This window comes from Oncorhynchus clarkii, chromosome 18 (genome assembly GCF_045791955.1).
Source record: "Oncorhynchus clarkii lewisi isolate Uvic-CL-2024 chromosome 18, UVic_Ocla_1.0, whole genome shotgun sequence".
Lineage (NCBI taxonomy): Eukaryota > Metazoa > Chordata > Actinopteri > Salmoniformes > Salmonidae > Oncorhynchus > Oncorhynchus clarkii.
In genome coordinates, this window is record NC_092164.1 from 44,565,768 (window position 1) to 44,588,376 (window position 22,609).

At 42.3% G+C, this 22,609-nt stretch overlaps 1 protein-coding gene across 2 annotated transcripts in view; it reads right to left on the minus strand.

The window, feature by feature from the left end:
- Positions 1–964: 964 nt before the first annotated feature.
- LOC139373563 (CMP-N-acetylneuraminate-beta-galactosamide-alpha-2,3-sialyltransferase 1-like) overlaps positions 965–22,609 on the minus strand; it is a 49,325-nt gene continuing 27,680 nt past the window's right edge. Inside the window, exons 3-7 of one of the 2 annotated variants that reach the window (XM_071114222.1) lie at positions 17,844–18,037; positions 6,361–6,540; positions 4,706–4,751; positions 4,363–4,482; positions 965–3,554 (exon numbers count right to left, since the gene is read on the minus strand). In XM_071114222.1, coding sequence (XP_070970323.1) covers positions 3,381–3,554; positions 4,363–4,482; positions 4,706–4,751; positions 6,361–6,540; positions 17,844–18,037 — 714 coding nt within the window. In that variant the 3' untranslated portion in view covers positions 965–3,380. The remainder of the gene's footprint in view (positions 3,555–4,362; positions 4,483–4,705; positions 4,752–6,360; positions 6,541–17,843; positions 18,038–22,609) is intronic. The other variant, XM_071114223.1, reaches the window with a different exon arrangement.

The following is a 22,609-nucleotide window of genomic DNA, read 5'->3' on the forward strand; positions in this document are numbered from 1 at the left end:
TACGAAGTGGGATTCAAATTGATTTAATTGTCATTTTTTTGTAAACGACCTATACATAATACTCTGTAATGTCAAAGTGGAAGAAAATGTCTAATATTTTTTTTAATTAATGGAAAATAAATCACTAATATATTTTCATTACATAAGTATTTAACGCAGCTGTGAGTCTTTCTGGGTAAGTCTCTTAAATTGCTGCAAATCTGGAGCGTACAATATTTGCCCATTATTCTTAAAACAATTCTTCAAGCTCTGTCAAGTTGGTTGTTGATCATTGCTGGATAGCCATTTAAGTGTTGACATGGATTTTCAAGACGATTTAGGTCAAAACTAACTAGGCCACTCAGGAACATTCAATGTTGTCTTGGTAAGTAACTCCAGTGCGTTTTAGGTTATTGTCCTGCTGAAAGGTAGATTTGTCTCCCAGTGTCTGTTGGAAAGCAGACTGAACCAGGTTTTCCTCTAGGACTTTGCCTGTGCATAGCTCTATTTCTTTGATTTTTATCCTAAAAAACTCTGAAGTCCTTGCCGATGAAAGCCTACCCATAACATGATGCGGGCACCATCCTGCTTGAAAATATGAGTGGTACTCAGTGATGTACTGTGTTAGATTTTCCCAAACATAATGCTTTGTATTGAGGACAGAAAAATGTATTTCCTTGCCACATTTTTTGCAGTATTATTTTTGTGCTTTATTGCTAACAGGATGCCTGTGTTTGAGCACGTGTATTCTGTACAGCAGGGATCATCGACTACATTCAGCTGCAGGCCAATTTTTCTTGAGCGCATGGTCAGGGGGCCTGAACATAATACAAATAATTTGGAGATTGCAAATTGGCCGTAAGAAGACCCAAACGGATATATTTGACTAAAACATAATCAATTCAAACCTTGCTTCCATTTGTAGACGATCACATCTCTCTATTATGTGTGTGAACACTTTCAAACAGATTTCCAAAATTAAAATCACTTGGAGCTGATTAGCTTATTTATTTTTTATTTACTTGGGGGGGGGGGGGGGTAAATAAAATCAGCTGCGGGCCAAAACATTCATATTAAACACCATTATTGCACACAGTGATAGTCCATGCAACGTGTGTGACTTGTTAAGCACATTTTTAGTCCTGAAGTTATTTAGCCTTGCCACAACAAAAGAGTTGATCACTTATTGACTCAAGACATTTCAACTTTTCATTTTTTTTTTTATACATTTCTAAAAACATAATTCCACTTTGCCGTTATGGGGTATTGTGTGTAGATCAGTGACACAGCATATACATCATTTTAAATTCAGGCTGTAACAACAAAATGTGGAAAAAAGTCATGGGTGAATACTTTCTGAAAGGCACTGTAAATGTGTATCACTGCACCGAAGACCATTTAATAGCACAACAAATGGGAATACAATGTCAGATATTTTGTTTATTTATACAACTTAATGTGTTATCCCTGTTCTTCTTCTAATAGCACAACCAAATAACATGGATTTCAGTTGAGAATATATTACATTAATAGTACATGGTGCAAGTGATCAATGCCGTTTATTATAGACATTCATTATACAAATTGTGAAGATCTCCACAGACCTGTGATCTTGAACATGCACTCTTTAATTGATAAGACATTTATAGTTACATTAGCGTCAAAATGTGGCTATGGATGTGTTACCCATTTGAATAAATACTGTTACGTTAGTCTGTAAGTTAGCCTTACCTTTAGGCTACTGTATTACAAAAGTAACAGTGAATTGTGTTTGGTTGATTAACACAACAAATAACCAGCATTTAAAGGAGATTAATCTACTGCTTGAATAGTTTAATATGTCCCACTGACTTAGTCGAGCTTTAATTCCATTAATAATTGTTATGCTGTCTGAGGCACTGCATCGCAGTGCTAGAGGCTTCACTACAGACCTGGGTTCGATCCCAGGCTGTATCACAACCGACCATGATTGGGAGTCCCATAGGGCGGCACATAATTGGCCCAGTGTCGTCCGGGTTAAGGGAGGGTTTGGCCGGGGGGGCTTTACTTGGCTCATCTGGCTCTAGCGACTCCTTGTGGTGGGCCGGGCGCTTGCAGGCTGACCTCGGCCGTCAGTTGAACAGTGTTTCCTCCAACACATGGATGCGGCTGGCTTCCGGGTTAAGCGGCCGGGTGTTATGAAGCGCTGTTTGCCGGGTCATGTTTCAGAGGACGCATGACTCGAACTTCGCCTCCTGAGTCCATTGGGGAGTTGCAGCGATGAGACAAGATCGAATGAGAAAGAGGTGGCAAAATACCCCCCCAAAAAGTAAAAAAAAATCTAATAGTAATCAAGATGTTGGATTCACTTCTCCAACTCGACCAAAAATCGAACTTAAAGAATAGGACAAAATCAAATCAAACTGTAAATGGAATTTAAATGAAGTTGGATGTAGTCCTATTCTTTAACTTAGATTTTTGGTTAAGATGGAGACATGAATCCAACATATACAGTATACTATTAACTTTTAGATTACATTTAAAATCAACCAAAGCTTTAAACCCTATGCCTATATGTATCGTCTATTTTTAGTTGAATCCTGGGTTGAATTGAAACAATAGGCCTAAATAGCATCATTGATGGTATATGATTGATAAAGTATGTTTCCATTTAATTTGCTTTGTTAAACCTACCCCTTGGAATGACTTCCGATAGCAAAAGTGAATCTATTTAGCTTGTACATTTTTACATTCTAGTCATTTAGTAGACGCTGTTATCCAGAGCGACTTAGTTAGTGCACTCATCTTAAGATAGCTAGGTGGACCAACCACATATCACAGGCATAGTAAGTACATTTATCCTCAATGAAGTAGCTATCAGCAAAGTCAGAGCTAGTAAGGGGGAACAAAGTAAAGTGCGAGTGTTAGTTCACAAAACACTTTTTGTTTGGGGGGGGGGGGGGGGGGGGTTGTCAGTGACATATCAAAGCTTAGCAGGGCTGGGCTGGGTTAAAACCCAGGATGGGAGACCAAAGGAATAGCTATAGATAGCGGTAGAATTTTCCAGAAGGAGTTGCTGCCCAGCTATAGTTTTTTTTTTCTCCTGATAGTGGATATAACATTGAATATCTGACATTGTTTCAAAAGGTACCAATTCAACATATTTTATACAAGCTTTGTCTATGTTGAACATTGGTTACAATGATGACAAAATCCTGTGGTTGAAATTTCACCCTCAAAACAACAGTTGATTACTTTTTGCAAATCCAATGAATTTTACACAGATTCCACGTCACAATACGTTGACAAATTATGTTGAAACAATGTTGATTCAACCAGTTTATGCCCAGTGGTTAACCTCTGAGTCGACAGAATTTCATTCAAGAGGCTTGATGGTCTCAGGCCAGTAACATCTCCAGACATCAGAAGCCTTTGAAAATCTTGATCTTGTGTTTGTCAGCCAGAAGCAGGGTAACGTTGTACTCATAGTCAGCATCATGCACCCCGGTGTGGCGGAATGCTCCTCCCTGGTGATTCTCTTCCCAGTAGTGGTGCCAGTTCCCGTACTGATCCGCTCCGAACCCGTACACACTCACCTAAATGATACAACACACCATTATACAGAGGTACTCGTCCGCCCCGGAATTGGCCATCATGGTGCCAGACTCTTCTATGTGACTTATATGCTTTGGCCTAATGCCATGTGCCACAGAACTGATGAGGTGGAATGTTACTGTACTGATTGATGCGTTGATATGATGTTCTGGTACTCTGACACATACAGTTGACTTTGTAGAGCTAATTTCTCCAGTTGCAGGTTTTTTCGAGAAACTTACAAAACATGCCTATTGATGATGCTTTAACTCTAGATGAAACTATGCAGTTACTAGACAAACGTCCTTATACAGTTACTAGGATTTATTTTTCTTCTCTTCTAAATGACTCAGTTGACCTCTATGTAACAACTATAAGACAACTATAGGACACTGGGATGCCGTCTGCATCACTTGGGGCAACTGTGGAGTTTTTCTAGAGTCAACCTCTTTTAGGTTCTAGAGAACATCTAGCACATGGTAATTGCCTGCATTTCACACCTCCCGTGTAGATGCAGATAATAGGCAGAACACCCGGCGCTCTGCCCCTCTTTCCCACCCAAAATGTGTTTGTTTGTAGAGCAGTGGAGGGTAGATAACACAGTGCTGCACAGCGTGTGGCCATTTCGCAGACGCAAGGGGTTACTTCATTTCCATCAGAGGTAAACATTTTGGGGCACTTGGGACACTTTCCGGCTTTAAACTCTGTAAAACCTCAGTGCGAACCCAACGCATGCTTTGCAGTCACAGAACACTCTCATAATGTACAGAACTTTGTCAGGCAGACACAAAAGGAAGTGGGTGGGCTCACCTTATCACAGATATGAATGGAAAACAATAGGCTGAGGAAGCCAGTGGAGGGATACCGGCCATGACTCTCCAGCCATGCGTCATAGACATATTTAAAGAAGGTCGGGCTGTATATCAACACCTGCAAAACATAACAACAGCTTTGACCTTGTGACAAGTGAAAAGAATTTAAATCTTGAACATTATCAATCAATGAACCAACCAACCAATCACTAGCTCTTCAAAATCTGCATTATATTGTCTCCAGGTAAGGTAAACTAAAGCAGATTAACCCATAGGGCTTTGGTCAAAAGTAATACTCTACTTTAGGGCGCCATTTTGGAAGCAGCCAAGGGTTCACTCACCCTGTTCTTGTTTGCCTTAATCCTGGACTGAACAGGAATGTACGTGCTGCAAGAAACAAAAGACAACATAATATAAGAAATATCAAAGTATTATCACAGATAAAAGGGGAAACCAAAGAACCTTTGGTACTGTCAGTTTAAACCACCATTGTTGATCAAATTCACCTTATTTCTGACAGAGGCGCCGCCATCTTTGTTTACTTTGTGGTGGCCATCCGGTTGGCTATCAGCATTGGCTAACATTAGCCATACTGACTATGAGCTCCTCACGACAAACTAGTAGCCTATACCGGTAATACGTTCAGTAAAAGGCTGTCACGTCTGGAAAAGAAACCCGATTTCAGGTTAGAAAATATATGTTACAGTTCAGTGTATTTGTGATACTGATACTGTTTTGGTTACTGTTTTGATACTTGTTTTTTATGTTTGTGTTGGTATAGTAACAGTTTGCAAACAAAGTAATTCTCACATTATTTATGTTTTTACAGATGATCACAGTGACAGATACCATCGCAAACAGCAGAGGCTTGTTTCCCATCAAGGTCAAGGGTCATACGCTATTGTGATGTGTGAGGTCATATAACCAATATTGATTTGGGAATGATTTGATTTGTACTACAGGTATGCTATTCACACAGTCTACCCACCGGTAGGGTAGACTGTATGAAAAGAAAAGCTGCACAGTCTAGGTCAGATTAAATAAGTGCAATAGATATCAAAGTTTCGATAGCTATGCTGCCTTCATCAGGATTCAAGCTGTGCTGTGATATAACTATAGCGCTAAGAATTATTGACCATCTTACCCATAACATTATTAGGCTACAGTTCAACCCTGATCCTCAGAAATCGGCCCTGGCATTTCTAACACACTGGCCCATTTTTTTCTTTGAGGCCCCCAAACCAGTCCATTTTTCCCTCTCGATGGCCCACACTGGCCCAGTTCTTACTTGAGGCCCCCATTATTACAGAGATAAGGATCATATTGTGCAGAAAACACAAGTTAGACAGGCCCACTGGGCAAAGAATGGGTCAGGCCACCCCTGCTGATACTCAAGGTGCCAGTAAAGATTCCTACAGGCAGCTAAGCACTTCCACAACCTCCTCACTCTCCTCCTCCTCTTCCTCCTAACATCCCACTCATCCTCAGCAGTCATTAGATCATTAACACAGGAACGTCACCATAAGGATGTAACTGTCAAAAGCGTTCCAGCTGAAGCCATATTTATGACCCAGTTGAAGGAATCCACATGCTTAGAATCTTAACTTGTGGTAATAATGAGGTGATTAATTGAGATGATTCATGTAATGTGTAATAATTGTCTAACACAGAGCTTGAGAACATCGACCTTGTGGCGCTGGAAGAGGTCTATATCAGTACGTGCCAACATGTGGATACTTGTGGTTATGACAAACAGCCCTGAAGGAGGCACCGGGTGCACTTCTACAAAGACTGTTTACACAGCATAAAGGATACCAGACCTCCCGGGGATGAGAACGTGGTTTGCGGTTTCATCTTTCCATTCATTACAAACAATTCCACAGGCATCCACTACAGTTCGCATTGAAGGTTTCGCTAAAGTGCACTTACTACACTTTCTCAGGTGAACTTGATGAACGTGTAGTGACTGTGTGGCGCGTGGTCATTGATCACTCACTGTTTGATGGAGCCTGTAGTCAAGGCGCTGGTGATCCACTGAAGGTCCAGAGTCTTGAAGGGGATGAGCAGAAGACTGGTGGTGTTGTCCAGATCTATGGCGCTCTCTGGGTACATGACGTGATGGGTGGTCCGGCTCCCAACATCCTCCTCATAGCCAGAGGTAGGAGCCATGTTCATTCTGCAGGAGCAGGGTTACGGTTAGAGTCAAAGTGGGTTGTCCTGCATTATAAAAACTGGGTGGTTTTGAGCCCTGAATGCTGATTGGCTGACAGCTGTGGTTTATCGTATCGCATACCACGGGTATGACAAAACATGTATTTTTTATTGCTCTAATTACATTGGTAACCAGTTTATAATAGCAATAAGGCAATATACCATGGCTAAGGGCTGTACCTAAGAACAGCCCTCAGCCATGTACCCCACACCCCTCTGTGCCTTATAACTTAAATATAACAAATGGATGACAATGCTTTCACATACTAATCAACATATCTGCTTTGTTGAAGGTGGGATGCCTGGAGGTACAAAACTGGAATTTGTATCTAAATGACATTTCTGTCATTTGGAACTTGAATGTGGTGATGAACCAGAGGCTTACTGTATATCCTCAACATCAGGCTCTGGGATTAACCGTTTTCATGACATTCCTGTAAATATCTACTGAATACCCACATCCTAGTAGTGCCATGGCATGTGACAGTTTGTGGAATTCCTGCTTCTCCACATCATACAGTTAATATTTGTGTCCCAGTTACAGTGAGTGCATTGAGGGGAAAGCTATAGCTGTGATTCTGCCTGTTTAATTAATATAGTTAGTTCGTTCTTCCAAGGGGAGATCTTTGTGTGTGTGAGTTAAGTGAGTGTGGGGTGAGCAGTATAATCAATTTCAGCCAAGGACTTCCCTCCTAATTTACACACTGATAGTTGGTCTGGCTCCTCATTGAAAAACATAGCGCAGAAATCCAATCTAAAACTGGGTTTTTCACTCACAGATGTGAGGTGCATAGCTATCACTACATCTGTTGGGCTCTAGGATCCAACCTAATGAAGTTACTTGCTGAGGCTTTACCCCATCATACACGGATCAGAAGTTGATTGATGTTTAATCCACCGCTGATCCAACGCTGTAAGCGTCTTATACTCCAGACAAGCTAATTATGTTTGAATAAAAGAACCCGGTGCATCTTTGACACCTGTGATATAGCAGCTCTCATAGAACCAGAATAAATAGGCTCTTTTTTTTTAAGTCTGAGGGGTTTTGCCAGTAAATATTTATCATTACATGAAGGGGGATGGGTTCTATAAATTTACATTACCTTGGGCTATGCGCTTGGCTGTGGGTCCATGCTGTCAGTGTCTTATTATCCAGACAAGCTAATCATGTTTTAATAAAATATCCCGGTGCTTCATTGACACCTGTGATATACCAGCTCTCATAGAACCAGAATACATAGGTTTTTAACAATAAGTTAAAAAAAAGAGATGGATTTTGCTGGTAAATATTTATTTTCATTACATGGAACGGGATGGGTACTATAATTTTGAAGCAGAGTACATACAACATGTTTTTCATTTGCAGAGTCGGGTCGGGCAATCGAGCGTTCATCTAAGTCACTGTAGTAGCAGCACACGGGCGCCGTCCTAAATGGCACGGTATTACCTTTATAGAGCACTACTTTTAACCAGGGCCCACAGGGGATGCAGGATGTTATGAACTGTACATAATTCCTGTGCTTGTAAGCCTGTACTGCAGAGAAGGATTGTGTTAAAAGAAAAGCAATAAGTCTTGCGTCTCTTGTCCCAGTCTCTGCGTAATTAAATCAGCAAGCATGCTGCTCCACAGCATGGGATGTTGTAGAAGATAAGTGCAGTCATACAGCTTTACATTGAGGAATATTTGTACAGAACTGCTGGTGAGTGGAGAAAAACCATACATTTACATTTGAGTTCATATCCAGCGTGACTTAGGAGCAATTAGGGTTAAGTGCATTGCTCATCAACATATTTTTCACCTAGTCAGCACAGAGATTCGTACCAGCAACCTTTTGGTTACTGGCTCAACTTTCTTAACCGCTAGGCTACCTGCCGCCTGGAGATGTACCAGAGAGCCCATCTCCTGTTTTTCCATGCTTCTGTGACAGCATGGCCAGCACCATTGAGGGCTATCTCCATTTTAAAGTAGTCAATGTGTACCTTTGAGCCGATACAGTGTGTTGCATTATGGGGATAAAAACTGCGCCTACACATCAACTGCATGAACTTTACAAATACCTTGTAAGCAAAGGTAATGCAGTTTTTTATTTAGTCGCCTTCAAGTCACTGTAGTTGCTTCTCACAAACTGTACCATGCAGCCATTACCTGCATTGTGGGATGCACTATTTGTCAACCAATCATTAGGCTGCTTTTGGTTGACCCAAGCGAAAATGGCCAAAGAAATGACAAACAGGAACCAAAGTTGCCGTGATTCTCAAGCTACATGGGATACAAATGAAAGTGATATTTGCGTCATCTGTCTAACCAAATTAATTGTAGCCTACACACGTTATGTTTTCAGTTCGTGAGTGTGTGTGCTATAGTATTGAGGGCTTGCAGTTGATGTATGACACCGCCGGGCGGCCATGTTGGAAGACCACTTCATTACTTCTTCTGACAACAACAGCCGAGTTTCTGCCTCAAACTGCATGATAGCAGTGCCTAAAACTAGTTGATTCATCACCAAGGTCATTTTCTGTGGATATATTTACAGATTCCCCGCAATCATGAAAGAACATTGATGACACCAATGAGAGAAGACTCGAGAACTGTCAGAAAAGCAAGTAAACCTTTTTGCCTGTCAAGACCTGAACCCAGACAGCTGTCAGTACAGGGTCTGCTATGATCATTTCATAACTGGTAAGTCAAGTCTGATTGATTTTGAGTTTAGTTTATCTGTTATGCGAAACAGGTGTGAACACTAAATTAGCTAGCTAGATTGTAGTCTAGCTATTAGCATATGTCGAGCTATTTTTTTCACCATAAAATGGAACCATTATAACAAATGACTGCATGCCCTCGATCATCGCATCTGCAGACTAATGTAAGCCTACTGTTCCTAATGTGATGAGCAGATTGGAAAGTGATCATTTTGGCTATTAATAAGCGCGTAGTGACAGAGGTTTATAGGCTATATCAAAGAGATTTCTTTCCTTTGCACAGGAAAAATGTGGCCTTCGATAAACATTTGATGCAATTCTACTACACTTTATATGAATGGAGACATTAGCAGAATATTTTTTTAATACGATGGTAGCCTGGTCCTACTCTACTGCCACTGACAACAGATCAATAAAAAACGACCTTGTCTTGAATGCAACCATGTAATCTAGAATATGACATTAATTTGACAAAAACTGGATCCCTTCTAGCCATGACCATGAAAAAGGCGGGGCGCAAATGATACAATATGACATCCATATAGTCTGGGGGACAAAACTCATATGATAACTCATTGATAATTTGTTGAGAGCTTTATTCATAAAGAGGGAAAATGTATGGACATTACAGAATAGGACAAAGGCCTCCATAGGATAGGTCAACCTGCTGTGTTGACTATTGGTTGTTGCAGCCCAATTTAATCTTAATATGACACTAAAACACCTGAATGAATTAAACAACCAAACGATGAAGAGCCCCGATGGTATAAGTGACCTAAAGAAGTGCTATTCTAACATCAGGGGTGCTTTTCATTGGTTTATGTACTGCTGTAGGTTCAACCAGCTGACCTCTGTCAAGACACCCACGTCGACTGGATTCCCGACGTGAAGATGAGCAATGCTGCAGCAGCATCAGTTTCTACAATCTAACTATACTTTGTCCCTTTTCAGGTATGAAAGGAGACATTCCTTAGTCATACGAGATGGTTGTCATATGCTGTGCTTTGGTCAATCAATGATTCTGTTGTGCAATTTGAGCAGAGAGCACCTTGCCATCCTGACAAAAGTGCCCCCTTAAACCATATGAATATATTAAACGTAATTTGGAACATGTAAATACTACTCTTTATGATATTGTAAACATACTGTAGATAATACGCTATATTGTTGTCTGGGTGAAATTAAAAGTATTGTCATCTCTGCTTTGCCTAGCCCCATTGAATAAAAACTGTTTCTTATAGGCCAACTATTATTCTTTCTTTTACAATTAAACACATTTGGCATAGACAAACGTAATTGTTGTGGTAGTCTTAGGCAAACCATCTTCATTGTCACAGTAGCCCGACTAAGTGACACTCAGACCTTCTGGGATAAAAGTATCTGGCATTGAACTTGGTGGTAGTAGTTGTTTGTATGTTTGAAGAGAAGGACCTCCATCATCTTCTGTTTCCAGACATTTTATCACCTAGATAACAAGGGTTGGATTTGCACTAAACAATTTCATGTCAGCACAAGGCATGTACAAAAGTCTAGTATTTAAAAAAATATATATATTTCACCTTTATTTAACCAGGTAGGCTAGTTGAGAACAAGTTCTCATTTGCAACTGCGACCTGGCCAAGATAAAGCATAGCAGTGTGAACAGACAACAACACAGAGTTACACATGGAGTAAACAATAAACAAGTCAATAACATAGTAGAAAAAAAAAGAATCTATATACATTGTGTGCAAAAGGCATGAGGAGGTAGGCAATAAATAGGCCATAGGAGTGAATAATTACAATTTAGCAGATTAACACTGGAGTGATAAATGATCAGATGAACATGTGCAGGTAGAGATACTGGTGTGCAAAAGAGCAGAAAAGTAAATAAAATAAAAACAGTATGGGGATGAGGTAGGTAAATTGGGTGGGCAATATACCGATGGACTATGTACAGCTGCAGCGATCGGTTAGCTGCTCAGATAGCAGATGTTTAAAGTTGGCGAGGGAGATAAATGTCTCCAACTTCAGAGATTTTTGTAATTTGTTCCAGTCGCAGGCAGCAGAGAACTGGAAGGAAAGGCGGCCAAATGAGGTTTTGGCTTTAGGGATGATCAGTGAGAAACACCTGCTGGAGCACGTGCTACAGGTGGGTGTTGCCTTCGTGACCAGTGAACTGAGATAAGGCGGAGCTTTACCTAGCATAGACTTGTAGATGACCTGGATAATGATTAGCCTCATACATTGTCTACTGTTATTGTTTTTAAATTGAGAACCTAGAGCTTAACAATGTGTAAACAAATTGTGAGTTAAGCTATTCTCTGCTTCAGATGAACATTGTCAAGGAGTCTTTTGCAAATGCCCATAAGGCTAATGCGATCATACTGTAGGCCAGTTTACAATTAAAACAAGTTTAAACACTAAACTTCAACACTATCTCATATTATTTCAAAGTGTACAAGTAAGCTAACTCATATGTAAAGGTTAGACATTTTTGTAACAAGTAGGCTATTATTACTAAAGCATAATTTCAGGTGAACAAAAGAAAGTCCATATCAGATCTGGCCAATCTCGCTCCACTGATCCGTGATCTACTGGGAAGCAGACTTCTGTTCCAGCCAAGCAATAGCACACTTGACTATTAACTCATTCATTTTGATACATTAAAATCAGGTGTGTTAGTGCTGGGCTGGAACAGAAACCTGCACGCCCAGCAGAGTTGGCCTGCTCCAGTTGTAATAGGTTTAAACATTGTGTGTGACTTTTAAACTGTATTTCTGTTCACAGCATGTGCTAACATAGGTACACATATAATCCATGGTATACAAGGATGTACCCTTATTCTCTTGGGACATTTACTGGGACCTCTTCATCTGCAGACAGAGTTTCACTGCTCTCTGTACCTGAGAACAGAAAACATTCTAAAGAAACAGGCTGCATTATACTCAAATGAGACAGCACTGAATATTATGTTACTATATCTCTCTGTCCTATGTTTTTCCTCGCTGTTGACTAGAACTGGAGAATATTTTCAAAAATGTCCTCCCGCAAAAGGTATCTTCCCTATCCAGAAAAGCCTACTCTCCCTTCTCTGACAGCTTGAATTGATAGCTAATCTTTCACCCTCTTCCATGGCTGTTAGCTAGCTACAAATGAATTTAGTTTAAACGATAAATACATCAAGATAGCTAGCTTATTAGCTAATATGACGTTAGCAAGCTGGTGATATTTAATTAACTTAGCTAGCTATACAGTTTGCTAAATAGCTAACATTACATTAGCAGCTAATTTGAGTCAGCCTGCACACTTAAGTTTCTGTAGCAAGCTAGCTAAAAACAACAATTTTCAAAAAATATTGACTTACTTGAATAGGTTCTCACACTGCTGTTTTCTGGGTCCTTAGAAAAACAAAATAATGGGCAATTTTTCCGAAGTTTCCGATGGTAGCAAAATTCAGCCAGCCATGTGGACAATTGGAGAACTTACTGTCAACTGCATTTATTTTCAGCAAACTTAACATGTGCAAATATTTGTATGAACATAACAAGATTCAACAACTGAGACATAAACTGAACAAGTTCCACAGACATGTAACTAACAGAAATGGAATAATGTGTCCCAGAACAAAGATGGGGTCAAAATCAAAAGTAACAGTCAGTATCTGGTGTGGCCACCAGCTGCATTAAGTACTGCAGTGCATCGCCTCCTCATGGACTGCACCAGTTCTTGCTGTGAGATGTTACCACATTCTTCCACCAAGGCACCACCAAGTTCCTGGACATTTCTGGAGGGAATGGCCCTAGCCCTCAACCTCCGATCCAACAGGTCCCAGACGTCCTCAATGGGACTGAGATCCGGGAAATCACGCAAAGAACAAGCAGTATGGGTCGTGGCATTGTCATGCTGGAGGGTCATGTCAGGATGAGCCTACAGGAAGGGTACCACATGAGGGAGGAGGATGTCTTCCCTGTAATGCACAGCATTGAGATTAACTGCAATGACAACAAGCTCAGACTGATGATGCTGTGACACACCGCCCCAGACCATGACGGATCCTCCACCTCCAAATCGATCCCGCTCCAGAGTACAGGCCTCGATGTAATGCTCATTCCTTCAACGATAAACACGAATCTGACCATCACCCCTGGTGAGACAAAACCGTGACTCGTCAGTGAAGACCACTTTTTGCCAGTCCTGTCTGGTCCAGCGACAGCGGGTTTGTGCCCATAGGTGACGTTGTTGCCGGTGATGCCTGGTGAGGACCTGCCTTACAATAGGCCTACAAGCCCTCAGTCCAGCCTCTCTCAGCCAATTGCGGACAGTCTGAGCACTGATGGAGGGATTGTGCGTTCCTGGTGTAACTCGGGCAGTTGTTGTTGCCATCTTGTACCTGTCCTGCAGGTGTGATGTTCAGATGTAACAATCCTATGCAGGTGTTGTTACACGTGGTCTGCCACTGCGAGGACGATCAGCTGTCCGTACTGTCTCCCTGTAGCGCTGTCTTAGGCGTCTCACAGTACGGACATTGCAATTTATTGCCCTGGCCACATCTGCAGTCTGTATGCCTCCTTGCAGCATGCCTAAGGCACGTTCATGCAGATGAGCAGATGAACATATTTCTTTTTGTGTTTTTCAGAGTCAGTAGAAAGGCCTCTTTAGTGTCCTAAATGTTCATAACTGTTACCTTAATTGCCTACCATCTGTAAGCTGTTAGTGTCTTAACGACTGTTCCGCAGGTGCATGTTCATTAATTGTTTATGGTTCATTGAAGAAGCATGAGAAACATTGTTTAAACCCTTTTACAATGATCTGTGAAGTTATTTAGATTTTTACGAATTATCTTTGAAAGACAGGGTCCTGAAAAAGGGATGTTTCTTTTTTTGCTGAGATTACATACACACACACACAAAAGTATGTGGACACCCCCTGAAATGATTGGATTTGGCTATTTCAGCCACACTCGTTGCTGACAGGTGTATAAAATCGAGCACACCGCCGTGGAATCTCCATAGACAAACATTGACAGTAGAATAGCCCGTACTGAAGAGCTCAGTGACCTTTCCAACAAGTCAGTTTGTCATATTTACAGTGCCTTGCGAAAGTATTCGGCCCCCTTGAACTTTGCGATCTTTTGCCACATTTCAGGCTTCAAACATAAAGATATAAAACTGTATTTTTTGTGAAGAATCAACAACAAGTGGGACACAATCATGAAGTGGAACGACATTTATTGGATATTTCAAACTTTTTTAACAAATCAAAAACTGAAAAATTGGGCGTGCAAAATTATTCAGCCCCTTTACTTTCAGTGCAGCAAACTCTCTCCAGAAGTTCAGTGAGGATCTCTGAATGATCCAATGTTGACCTAAATGACTAATGATGATAAATACATTCCACCTGTGTGTAATCAAGTCTCTGTATAAATGCACCTGCACTGTGATAGTCTCAGAGGTCCGTTAAAAGCGCAAAGAGCATCATGAAGAACAAGGAACACACCAGGCAGGTCCGAGATACTGTTATGAAGAAGTTTAAAGCCGGATTTGGATACAAAAAGGACAACAATCATAGGACAACAATCAGTCGTATATTGCACAAATCTGGCCTTTATGGAAGAGTGGCAAGAAGAAAGCCATTTCTTAAAGATATCCATAAAAAGTGTTGTTTAAAGTTTGCCACAAGCCACCTGGGAGACACACAAACATGTGGAAGAAGGTGCTCTGGTCAGATGAAACCAAAATTGAACTTTTTGGCAACAATGCAAAACGTTATGTTTGGCGTAAAAGCAACACAGCTGAACACACCATCCCCACTGTCAAACATGGTGGTGGCAGCATCATGGTTTGGGCCTGCTTTTCTTCAGCAGGGACAGGGAAGATGGTTAAAATTGATGGGAAGATGGATGGAGCCAAATACAGGACCATTCTGGAAGAAAACCTGATGGAGTCTGCAAAAGACCTGAGACTGGGACGGAGATTTGTCTTCCAACAAGACAATGATCCAAAACATAAAGCAAAATCTACAATGGAATGGTTCAAAAATAAACATATCCAGGTGTTAGAATGGCCAAGTCAAAGTCCAGACCTGAATCCAATCGAGAATCTGTGGAAAGAACTGAAAACTGCTGTTCACAAATGCTCTCCATCCAACCTCACTGAGCTCGAGCTGTTTTGCAAGGAGGAATGGGAAAACATTTCAGTCAAGGAGGAATGGGAAAAAATTTCAGTCTCTTGATGTGCAAAACTGATAGAGACATACCCCAAGCGACTTACAGCTGTAATCGCAGCAAAAGGTGGCGCTACAAAGTATTAACTTAAGGGGGCTGAATAATTTTGCACGCCCAATTTTTCAGTTTTAAAAAAAGTTTGAAATATCCAATAAATGTCGTTCCACTTCATGATTGTGTCCCACTTGTTGTTGATTCTTCACAAAAAAATACAGTTTTATATCTTTATGTTTGAAGCAAAAGGTCGCAAAGTTCAAGGGGGCCGAATACTTTCGCAAGGCACTGTATGCCCTTCTGGAGTTTCCCCGGTCAACTCTAAGTACTGTTATTGTGAAGTGGAAACGTCTAGGAGCAACAACTGCTCAGCTGCGAAGTGGTAGGCTAAACTAATGCTGAAGCACATAACTCCTTAGACATCGCCTGTCCTCGGTTGTAACACTCACTACAGAGTTCCAAACTGCCTCGAAGCAACATCAGCACAATAATTGTTTGTCGGGAGCTTCATGAAATGGGTTTCCATGGCTGAGCAGCCACACACAAGCCTAAGATCACCATACACAATGCCAAGCGTCGGTTGGAATGGTGTAAAGCTCGCTGCCATTGGACTCTGGAGCAGTGGAAACTCGTTCTCTGGAGTGATGAATCACCCTTTGACGGATGCCAGGCGAACGCTACCTGCCCCAATGCATAGTGCCAACCTTAAAGTTTGGTGGAGTAATGGTCTGGGGCTGTTTTTCATGGTTTGGGCTAGGCCCCTTAGTTCCAGTGAAGGAAAATCCTAACGCTACAGCATACAATGACATTCTAGACGAACTTTGTGGTAACAGTTTGGGGAAGGCCCTTTCCTGTTTCAGCATGACAATGCCCCCATGCACAAAGCGAGGTCCATATAGAAAAGGTTTGTTGAGATCAGTGTGGAAGAACTTGACTGGCCTCCACAGAGCCCTGAACAACTTTGGGATGAATTGGAATGCCGACCGCGAGCCACACCTAAATCGCCTAACATCAGTGCCCAACCTCACTAATGCTCTTGTGGCTGAATGGAAGCAAGTCCCCGCAGCATCGTTCCAACATCTAGTGCAAAGCCATCCCAGAAGAGTGAAGGCTGTTATAGCAGCAAAGGAGGGGACCGACTCCATATTAATACCCATGATTTTGGAATAAGGAGGAGCAGGTGTACACATACCTTAGGTAATGTAGTGTATGTTGACACTGCCAAGTTGATCTGAGCCTTGCTGTTGGAAAATCACCAGTGTTCAACTTTCGGCTGTTGCAGATGCACCTCCCCCGGTTTCACTCTCCGACCTTTGTCTATAGTCGGCTTCATTACCCTTCCTGCTCTAACCCTAACCCTATTTCTTTTTCTCAGAGTGTATTGGCAGGTCCCAATCACTGCACTATTGTCAGCATAAAACAGTCAAATCATCTCAGGTATCGCATTAAACTGACCCATCAACGTCGTACAAAAAGAGGGCTTGCAATTTAAACCAATCACTGCACATTTTCCACATAATATGGTTTAATCAAGCCACACAAACAAACGTTTTCCCTCATCAGCGCATTTTAGCAACAAATTGGCAAAAATCATTGCATATTGCCATGGAAAAATCAAGCATTTTTGCCCTCAAATAGAAAAAAAAATCCCAGCAAAATCCTGGAGGGACGAATTGGCACTAACCCTACCCCCATCTATGTGCCGGAGAGTGTATAGTCTGAACACATAAAACCAAGGGTGATTAACTGCCACCTGCAGTTAAGGAAAGTTCTCTCAGGAGTCAATTTCATTAGCTGACCTGGATGGAATTCTGTGTTTCTTCCTTAACCTATATCAAGTCCCACCCAGTTGACTACTACAAAATAGCGAAAGCCCTAAATCTCATGGCACATCATGCTAAAACAGGTTTTGGGGCCAAGTGGCTTTGACTTCTATGAGACAAACTGACATGGGAACAACAGCTAGGGCAGCTGAAAGGTGTGACATGATGGGCGGAACGGTCTATGTTAGGGTGAAATCATATTGACATCAAACCAAATGGGGCGTCTACACCTACATGTCACAATGATCACAGACTTGTGTTTGTTCCAATTTAACCTTTCATGAGCTATTGTGATGATAATTGTAGGCTATAAACGCCTTGATAGAACAAAACCGTTTGTATCCCTGCACAGGTGTAATCTTATCAACGGTGGGGGTGGGAATCAAGAAACTGGACTACAATGATTACACTTGTAATTAACACCAAAGCCTAGATATTGGTCAGGCATGAATGCTATACAGAACAAAATCACTCCTTTGTGGCTTTGCAGTTCCTAACATAATGCTTTATGTAACTCATAAACAAAAAACAAGCTTGATGAGTCACCTGATGACGACATCACTGGAGTCGATGAGGGCTCCGTAGCGGGAGCCCTTAAGGTTCCCAGAGTTCCCCACCACAGCACAGGTCCTACAGCGCTCAGGGCCCGCATCCATGTAAAGGTCAGCATCAGGGATGACCTGGAACAACTTCTCCACCACCTCGCTGAAGTTGGCCGGCTCTTGCTCTGCCTGCAACCACTGGAGAGAGAGGGAGACCTTCAAGCCTTTCAGCTCAGCCTTTAACCATTCGGGCCAGAACAGAGACAGTTGAGGTAGGGACACAGCAGAGACAGGCCAGCCAGCACATAATTATCTGAGGACCATGTGTTTCTTAGAGCTTGGTGAGAGAATGATTGTCATATGGTTATTTTGCATACAACCTTCCCATAACGTTTCCTACAGGTTCCCTCATGGTTCTATTTAAAGTAGGTTTTCAAAACATTAGTAACGTTTAAAGAACATTCTAAGGATGTTATTTAAAAACATACTTTCAGTTCTCAGCATAAAAAAAACTATTGTTAAAGGGACACATTTGGATTTCGGCAATGAGGCCCTTTATCTACTTCCCCAGAGTCAGATGAACTTAAAGATACCATTTTTATGTCTGAGTGCAGTTTGAAGTAAGTTGCTAAGTAGCATTAGCGCAATTGCTATCTAGCGTTAACACAATGACTGGAAGTCGGCTAACATGCTAGCGATACCCATAGACTTCCAGTCATTGCGCTAATGCGAGTTAGTATTGGCTTTCAAAACAGTTATTTATCCCGGAAAAAGGGAGTGGTTTTCGGAGTAAATCCCAGTAAATCTCAGTAACCGGGTTACCACCATTCAACCCTAGCACACACCACTTTTAACAGAGCCAGTAGATGGACCAAGACAGTACTCATCAATCCTTACCTCTTATGAAACAAGTTATGAGTAACAGGATGTTACCTTCTAGTTAATATTCCATCTACTCTTACATCTAATTGGTCAAGGTGAATGTGATAACCTCATCTCCATAGAACCCTCTCAGGGCATGTGATCCTTCCACCTCCAACGTGTATCTCCGGATTTAATTTAATGGAGTCACGATGGTGGCAGCCACTGGTAATAGCCCCAGGATCAATTCTAATTTACAAGAAAGTGTTCCTAACTGACTTCTAAGAAGGGTGAATGGACTTTTGATGTTTGAATTAAAACGAACAACGGCGTACCATTTGACTGTTAGACGTTGTAACCGGGCTGTTCCTAAGTGATCGGCAGCTCATTCTTCATTGTACTTGACCTTGCTATAGAAAAACCAAGAATAAACTGACAAACTGTGATGCAGGGTTGAGGCAAGAATAATTTACAGCTCAATATACCATCGGCCTACGCTTTGAACTCAATATGGCCACGGATTAGGTTCAAAAATAGAATATCTCTCGTCTCTGAAATACTGAGAAACAGGGAGTGTAACGTTTTTTTCCCTCAGTTTATTGGATCTAGACTTCTCTAGTAGTGTTGAATGGTATTCATTAAGTAGTCATTCAGTTCTATCTGGTGGAATCTTAGAAATTAGCCACCTCAAAGTATAGCTGACTAGGAGATGGTATCGTTCAAGGGCATTGGTACGTACAGTATAATTAATAATCGTCATGGAAACAATGTTTTCTTCCTTGTCCTGATTATCATTAGAACGGTTAACCTGATGTGACTGAACCAAACTCACCTGTGTGGTTATTCACCTGTAAGTCTCAGAACCTGACATCACCTGTACGTGTCATCAGCCAGCAGACTGTTCCTCCAGGTCATCAGAGGGTGGACTAATCCAAATTCTCTAACCCTAGCTTCATGTCCACATCCCGGTTTAACCCTAACCTCAACCCTAGATTCATGTCCACATCCCGGTTTAACCCTAACCTCAACCCTAGCTTCATGTCCACATCCCGGTTTAACCCTAACCTCCACACAAGCTTCATGTCCAAATCCCGGTTTAACCCTAACCTCATCCCTAGCTTCATGTCCACGTCCCGGTTTAACCCTAACCTCATCCCTAGCTTCATGTCCACATCCCGGTTTAACCCTAACCTCAACCCTAGCTTCATGTCCACATCCCGGTTTAACCCTAACCTCAACCCTAGCTTCATGTCCAAATCCCGGTTTAACCCTAACCTCATCACTAGCTTCATGTCCATGTCCCGGTTTAACCCTAACCTCAACCCTAGCTTCATGTCCACATCCCGGTTTAACCCTAACCTCAACTCTAGCTTCATGTCCACATCCTGGTTCAAACTAAACCCAGCTTCATGTCCACATCCTGGTTCAAACGAACCCTAGCTTCATGTCCACATTCTGGTTCAACCCTAACCCTAGCTTCATGTCCACATCCTGGTTCAAACTAACCCTAGCTTCATGTCCACATCCTGGTTCAACTCTAACCCTAGCTTCATGACCACATCCTGGTTCAACCCTAACCCTAGCTTCATGTCCACATCCTGGTTCAACCCTAACCCTAGCTTCATGCCCACATCCTGGTTCAAACTAAACCTAGCTTCATGTCCTCATCCCGGTTCAACCCTAACCCTAGCTTAATGTCCACATCCTGGTTCAAACCTAACCCTAGCTTCATGTCCACATCCTGGTTCAAACTAACCCTAGCTTTATGTCCACATCCGGATTCAGCCCTAACCCTAGCTTCATGTCCACATCCTGGTTCAACCCTAACCCTAGCTTCATGTCTACATACTGGTTCAGCCCTAACCCTAACCCTAGCTTCATGTCCACATCTTGGTTCAACCCTAACCCTAGCTTCATGTCCACATCCTGGTTCAACCCTAACCCTAGCTTCATGTCCACATCCTGGTTCAACCCTAACCCTAGCTTCATGTCCACATCCTGGTTCAAACTAAACCTAGCTTCATGTCCACATCCCGGTTTAACCCTAACCTCAACCCTAGCTTCATGTCCACATCCCGGTTTAACCCTAACCTCAACCCTAGCTTCATGTCCACATGCTGGTTCAAACTAACCCTAGCTTCATGTCCACATCCTGGTTCAGCCCTAACCCTAACCCTAGATTCATGTCTACATCTTGGTTCAACCCTAACCCTAGCTTCATGTCCACATCCTGGTTCAGCCCTAACCCTAACCCTAGCTTCATGTCCACATCCTGGTTCAAGCCTAACCCTAACTTCATGTCCATATCCTGGTTCAGCACTAACCCTAACTTCATGTCCACATCCTGGTTCAACCCTAACCCTAGCTTCATGTCCACATCCTGGTTCAAACTAACCCTAGCTTCATGTCCACATCCTGGTTCAACCCTAACCCTAGCTTCATGTCCACATCCTGGTTCAACCCTAACCCTAGCTTCATGTCCACATCCTGGTTCAAACTAACCCTAGCTTCATGTCCACATCCTGGTTCAACCCTAACCCTAGCTTCATGTCCTCATCCTGGTTCAACCCTAACCCTAGCTTCATGTCCACATTCTGGTTCAACCCTAACCCTAGCTTCATGTCCACATCCTGGTTCAACCCTAACCCTAGCTTCATGTCCACATCCTGGTTCAAACTAACCCTAGCTTCATGTCCACATCCTGGCTCAACCCCAGCTTCATGTCCACATCCTGGTTCAGCCCTAACCCTATTTTCATGTCCACATCCTGGTTCAAACTAACCCTAGCTTCATGTCCACATCCTGGTTCAACCCTAACCCCAGCTTCATGTCCACATCCTGGTTCAAACTAACCCTAGCTTTATGTGCACATCCTGATTCAGCCCTAACCGTAGCTTCATGTCCACATCCTGGTTCAACCCTAAACCTAGCTTCATGTCTACATCCTGGTTCAGCCCTAACCCTAACCCTAGCTTAATGTGTACATCTTGGTTCAACCCTAACCCTATCTTCATGTCCAAATCCTGGTTCAGCCCTAACCCTAACCCTAGCTTCATGTCCACATCCTGGTTCAGCACTAACCCTAACTTCATGTCCACATCCTGGTTCAACCCTAACCCTAGCTTCATGTCCACATCCTGGTTCAAACTAACCCTAGCTTCATGTCCACATCCTGGTTCAACCCTAACCCTAGCTTCATGTCCACATCCTGGTTCAACCCTAACCCTAGCTTCATGTCCACATCCTGGTTCAAACTAACCCTAGCTTCATGTCCACATCCTGGTTCAACCCTAACCCTAGCTTCATGTCCTCATCCTGGTTCAACCCTAACCCTAGCTTCATGTCCACATTCTGGTTCAACCCTAACCCTAGCTTCATGTCCACATCCTGGTTCAACCCTAACCCTAGCTTCATGTCCACATCCTGGTTCAAACTAACCCTAGCTTTATGTCCACATCCTGGTTCAACCCTAAACCTAGCTTCATGTCTACATCCTGGTTCAGCCCTAACCCTAACCCTAGCTTAATGTGTACATCTTGGTTCAACCCTAACCCTATCTTCATGTCCAAATCCTGGTTCAACCCTAACCCTAGCTTCATGTCCACATCCTGGTTCAACCCTAACCCTAGCTTCATGTCCACATCCTGGTTCAACCCTAACCCTAGCTTCAAGTCCACATCCCAATTCAACCCTAACCCTAGCACAACCCCAACCCTAGCTTCATGTCCACATCCTGGTTCAGCCCTAACCCTAGCTTCATGTCCACATCCTGGTTCAAACTAACCCTAGCTTCATGTCCACATCCTGGTTCAAACTAACCATAGCTTCATGTCCACATCCTGGTTCAGCCCTAACCAAACTTTATATACACATCCTGGTTCAAACTAAACCTAGCTTCATGTCCACATC